The sequence below is a fragment of the Aspergillus bombycis genome, assembly GCF_001792695.1.
Source record: "Aspergillus bombycis strain NRRL26010 chromosome Unknown contig00130, whole genome shotgun sequence".
Taxonomy (NCBI): domain Eukaryota; kingdom Fungi; phylum Ascomycota; class Eurotiomycetes; order Eurotiales; family Aspergillaceae; genus Aspergillus; species Aspergillus bombycis.
Genome location: NW_019170132.1, coordinates 79,406 through 84,651, shown reverse-complemented (window position 1 = coordinate 84,651; position 5,246 = coordinate 79,406). Strand labels below are relative to the sequence as shown.

Below are 5,246 nucleotides of genomic sequence, written 5' to 3'. Positions count from 1 at the left end.
TCCGTAAGCACTCAATTAAAGTTATGTGTATAAGTACCGACTAAGTTTTCACCATCTTGACGACCAGCAACAGACACAACCATCAGGTCCTCAAGCCCTCAAGTATACCAGCCAAACATCTTCTTTTGCCCCAAGAACTCCAGCTCCAAAATGAGATTTCAGCAGTTAGCTCTCTTCGGCCTGGTTGCTCTGGCAGCTTCGGTTCCTCTTTCTGCGAAAGATAGCCGTGCCAAACTTGCATCAGGTACATTTACGTCCCGACACCTCTCCTTGATATCCCAAGTTTCAACCAAAGCTAACCAGTGATGGATGCAGAAGCCTCTCTGTCTCGTAAGAATGAGTACAGCGATGTCTCCACTCGTGCCACTGTCCCTGGCTTCCAGAGCGAGAGAGTCAACATGGTTCTTCGCGGCGAAGCAACCGCGAACGGTACTAGACATGGCAAAGGTGGTGAGGGTGGCAAACAAGGCGGGGAAGGTAAAGACGGCAAAGAAGACGGAAAAGGCAGAAAAGATGAAGAAGGCGACGAGGATGAAGAAGACGATAATGACGAGGGTGATGGTGATGAAGGCGATGATGAGGAGGGTGAGGAAGGTGGTGATGATGAGAAAGGTGAACATGGCAAGGGAGGTGAGCACGGTAAGGGAGGTGAGCACGGTAGGGGAGGTAAACATGGTAGGGGAGGTGGACATGGTCAGGGAGGTGAGCATGGTCATGAAGGCCAGCATGGCCAAGAAGGCAAGCATGGTAATGGAGGCGAACATGGCCAGGGAAGCAAACCTGGTCATGAAGGCCAGCAGAACCAGCAGGGACATGATGGCCAAGGGGCCAAACAGAAGATGCAACGGGGCTACCACGACCTCTAACTGAGGTGGACAAAAGCGAGGACTGCATACGGGACAGATCCAATCCGGGCATTGATAGTGCTGGGAACCAGTTTGGACAAGCTGCTTTGACCGATGGAGATGGATATGTTGAGGAAGGAGTGAGAAGGTCAATATTCTGCAGAGGCTGGTCCTTGCTTTACTTAATTGCCTGCTGTCACTTGTTGTGTTTTGACTGTTGTATTAATTTTCTTGTAGCCAAGTGCTAAATCAATTTTTCTCTATATCCAGATGTCTTAGATTAGTCTATGTACAGGAAAGTTTTATAAGCCCAAGATCCAGGAAATCAGGACAACCGAATTTTCCAAAGTTTCAATGAACAACAACTGCAAGAATTAAAGAGAAGCCCTCGCAGTGGCAGACTCCGACTTCGGAGGCCATTTTACACGCCGTTCGGCGCGCACGTACAAATTGTTAGGCCGAATCAGCTGGAACATAGGGTCATACTCGATCGGCCCATCGTTCTCCTTCATAAACTTGTAACGGTATACTAGCTTAGGCAAGAATACCTTGACTTCTTGTAGCGCAAAGTTGAAGCCAATGCACATGCGGGGACCAGTCGCAAAGGGAATATAGGCGGCCTTGTGCCGGTTCTTTACCTCCTCTGTGTCCCACCGATCAGGGTCAAATCTGGTTGGGTTGCTCCAGACTTCTGGGTTATTGTGAAGGTGATGAAGAGCACCGACTACTACGGATTCCTCAGGTAGCTTATAGCCTCCTGGTAAGATCATATCAACCTTGGCGGTCCGTGCGGGCTGATAAGATGGGTTATGGCGACGCTGGGTTTCCTTGATCAATTTATCCATGAACGATAATCGGTCTGTCAAGTCTGCTGTTATTTGGGTGTCCTCGGTAATATCGTTGTCGATCAGCTCTTGCAGTAAGCGATCCTGAACACCTGGGTACGTAACAAGACTGTATATCAGCCATGACAATAGCGAGCTAGTTGTAGTAAAGCCAGCTCCAGTCGCAACGACCAAGGACTGGATCAGACTTGTTTTAGGCAACTTTTCACCCTTGTTATCGGTGGCTCGGATGGCGTAGTCTACTTTAATCAGCAGCTGCTCAGATGCAACACATTGCCACACTCACCGATCATGTTAGAAGCTTTCAGAGCAGCATCCTGAAGGGGAAGATCTTCGACTCCACCACGGCTAGCATTTTGGATTGACTGGTCTACTATGTCGAAGATTCGATAGCGCATATTTCTCAACCGCTGCGGATCGCCAAACGGCAGCTTCGCATACCAATCACCCCTTGCGGTTACCTTCTTATTCAAGGACAACGACTCTGCAATGATCTGAATGAGTTCATGGGGAGGTGCATCCGGAGATGAGAAGTGATTGAAATCAATGCCGAGTACAAGCTTTCCAACCGCTTGGGATCCAAGTTTAAGCATGTATTGGTAGACGTTCCAGGCCTCACCATTCTCGTCAAAGTGATCGAATACTTTGAAAGCATCTTCGACTGTCTGTTGCATTGTAGGGGCATAATGCCGAACAGCCTTGGGGCCCAATGCTGGGGGAAGGAACTTATGTGCCGCTCTCCACTCCGCAGTGTCGGTATCCCCTAGGAACACACCGGCTTGTTGGTTCTTGATCGCGTGGAGCGGGTGAGCTTCGTTAATCTTCTTGGTAAAGAAATCGGTTTCTGAGAAAATGATCGATGATAATTGTGGATCGTTGGTTTGGTAGACCGTACGCCCCATGTTCGTTGTCTTGATGATGGGTCCATATTGTTCAAACAACCGTTGATGGTTTCCTAGGTGGTCGGGATAGATTTCGAAGAAATTGCCCACGATTGGAAGCCCCTTGGGGCCAGGAATCTCTCGCACGGATTTGCCATCAATTGTAATGCTAATGGGATCCTCATTTGCAAGGATCTCCGCAACATCGGATAAGACTGCATCCTGGGACTGGAATCCGATTCCTATAACGATCAGCTGAAGACCAAATAAGTCACAAAAGGCATTTCCAAACCCCCGCTGCGTTTTTCATTATTTTCCCCTATAGGCTTGCTGGATAAACGTACCATTCGGTTCCACTATAGCGAAGTGTGCAGCAATGAGATGTCTGAGTCCATCGTAGTCCAGTGTAGGTTCCAGTTCAATTTCCCTCGCGGTAGCACTAGGCTCCCCCGAAAGGTAGAACAGTTTGATATGCATTTTGTTCAAACCTAGGAAGATTTCCCACAGAGTCAGTTGGTCGATAGGAAATCAATCGCGGCCTCTATTGCCAAGGGTCGAAGTGTTAATTTATAGTACCCTGAATGGCCAAAGTTAGGGCGAAAGGCCGTCTCAGAGCGAATCCACATTGTCCGATCCCACTTTACATTGGAGTGATAAGAACCAGAGCATAGTAATGAAATGCATATTGAGATTTGTGCTCCCTGCACGTAAAAATGCCTCGATGCCTTCCTCGGTAAATTTCGCTATCGAGGTCGGCATCGCACTCTCAGCGCCAAACCTGACACCAGTGGGAGACAGAGATCGTCACCCTAGACCCACAGCCACCCATTGAAATCATTGGATTTTAACATAAAGGGGAAAGCTTTGCAGTCGCAATGTCGGCTGTGACTGCCACGTACGGAGTAAGTTACAAAACTCGGCCTTGTCGTGCCGAATATCCATCGGGCCGTTTTTAATTTATGCCAATCTCGGAGGAGAAGATGCCGACTTCAGTGAGACGCCCCGACTATCTGAGGTACTTAGAATATGATTGTGGGTACCCTACTTATGTTGACTTTTATGTCTCACGCTACTGGCTCAATTCCGTGGCGGTTCCAACGCAATGATAAACCACGAACTCGCCTGGCCAGTACAAAGATCTAGTTTTACTACTCTTCTATGCTGTAACTAATTATCGTTCTCATACATTACAACATCCAATCGAAATGATGGAGGCAAAGGCCGACAGTCCTGTGGATGTCCAACTTCCTGAGTACACCGCCGCAGAGGTCACATCGCATAACCGCAAAGATGATATCTGGATCATTGTTCATGGCAAAGGTAATAGTTTCCGACTATTAGGTTAGGTTCAACATAACTAAAGAAAAATAGTTTTCGACATCACAAACTACCTCCAAGATCATCCTGGAGGCGCAGAGATCCTCTTAGAAACGGCGGGTACAGATGCCACGGAAGCGTTTGAAGATGTTGGCCATTCCGAGGACTCGGTAGAGATCATGCAGGAGTTCTTAATCGGCACTCTGAAAGGTGCTAAGGAATATGTCCCACCCAAGAAGGTCCAACTGGTTGCCCAGAAGCCAGAGACCGTGCGTCAACCATCTGGGAGCCGCCCAGTTGGGGCAATCGCTGGTGTGCTTGGAGTAGTGGCATCCATACTGTATGCCTATCAACGGGGCACCTTTGGCTCCCTGGTCCCAAAGAATGAGTTCGGCCAACTGATTCCTCAGTATTTCACCGGAATCAGGTTGCCTCGTGGAGGGTTCACCAATGGCTTTCTTACAGCTGCAGCCATCTCTGCGATAGTTGGCACAGCTGTGGCCCGTCAAGCAGCAAAATTCACCAAGATTGACTCAGGCTTCTTGCGCTACCCTCCACATATCAAAGCCCGAAGCGTGATGAAGACTGACCCGCACTTGGCTAAAGGATTTCTGGATGCCAAAGAATTCAAGAGCTTGCCTTTGGTTGAAAAAGATCAACTATCTTCTAATGTCTATCGATTCGTGTTCGCTTTGCCCAGTTCTAAGGGAGTGATCGGGCTGCCTATTGGACAACACGTAGCCATACGCGCAGTTGTTGACGGAGCGACTGTATCGCGATCATATACTCCCGTGTCAAATAACCTGGACCTCGGTCGCTTGGAGCTAGTCGTCAAGTGCTACCCTGAAGGCCTGCTCACCGGCCGGTACCTAGCCAACTTAAAGGTGGGAGATGAAGTTGAGTTCCGGGGTCCCAAGGGAGCGATGCGTTATAACAAGGGTCTCTGCACCAAGCTAGGCATGGTCGCTGGAGGAACAGGCATCACGCCTATGTATCAGCTCATTCGTGCGATCTGTGAGGATGAGCGGGACACGACTGAGATCAGCTTGCTCTACGCCAACCGCACAGAGGCAGACATCTTGCTGAGGGAGGAACTAGAGGCGTTTGCGCACAAATATCCCAAGAACCTCAAGCTTTGGTATATGCTGGATAGTGCTCCAGATGGATGGGCCTATGGAACTGGCTTTGTGAACCAGGAAGTCCTTAACCAACAATTACCGGGTCCGTCTGAGGATACTAAGGTCCTCCTGTGCGGGCCTCCCGGCATGGTCAACGCAACCAAGAAGACGTTGGCGGCCATGGGATTCCAAAAGGCGGGAGCGGTGTCAAGGATGAGCGACCAAATTTTCTGTTTCTAG

At 49.1% G+C, this 5,246-nt stretch overlaps 3 protein-coding genes across 3 annotated transcripts; 2 read left to right on the top strand and 1 right to left on the bottom strand.

The window, feature by feature from the left end:
- Nucleotides 1-150: 150 nt before the first annotated feature.
- ABOM_010535 (glycine-rich protein) lies at nucleotides 151-866 on the top strand (the record flags this gene model as incomplete). The annotated part of the gene is made up of 2 exons (XM_022537663.1): nucleotides 151-244; nucleotides 316-866. The coding sequence occupies 2 exons, from the start codon at nucleotides 151-153 to the stop codon at nucleotides 864-866; spliced, it is 645 nt and encodes a 214-aa protein (XP_022384525.1).
- A 353-nt stretch (nucleotides 867-1,219) lies between these two features.
- ABOM_010534 (cytochrome P450) lies at nucleotides 1,220-3,048 on the bottom strand (the record flags this gene model as incomplete). Its single annotated transcript, XM_022537662.1, has 3 exons — nucleotides 1,220-1,929; nucleotides 1,977-2,813; nucleotides 2,916-3,048. The coding sequence occupies 3 exons, from the start codon at nucleotides 3,046-3,048 to the stop codon at nucleotides 1,220-1,222; spliced, it is 1,680 nt and encodes a 559-aa protein (XP_022384524.1).
- A 728-nt stretch (nucleotides 3,049-3,776) lies between these two features.
- Nucleotides 3,777-5,246, top strand: ABOM_010533 (putative cytochrome b5 reductase; the record flags this gene model as incomplete). Its single annotated transcript, XM_022537661.1, has 2 exons — nucleotides 3,777-3,891; nucleotides 3,943-5,246. 2 exons carry the CDS (start codon nucleotides 3,777-3,779, stop codon nucleotides 5,244-5,246), a joined length of 1,419 nt encoding a protein of 472 aa, XP_022384521.1.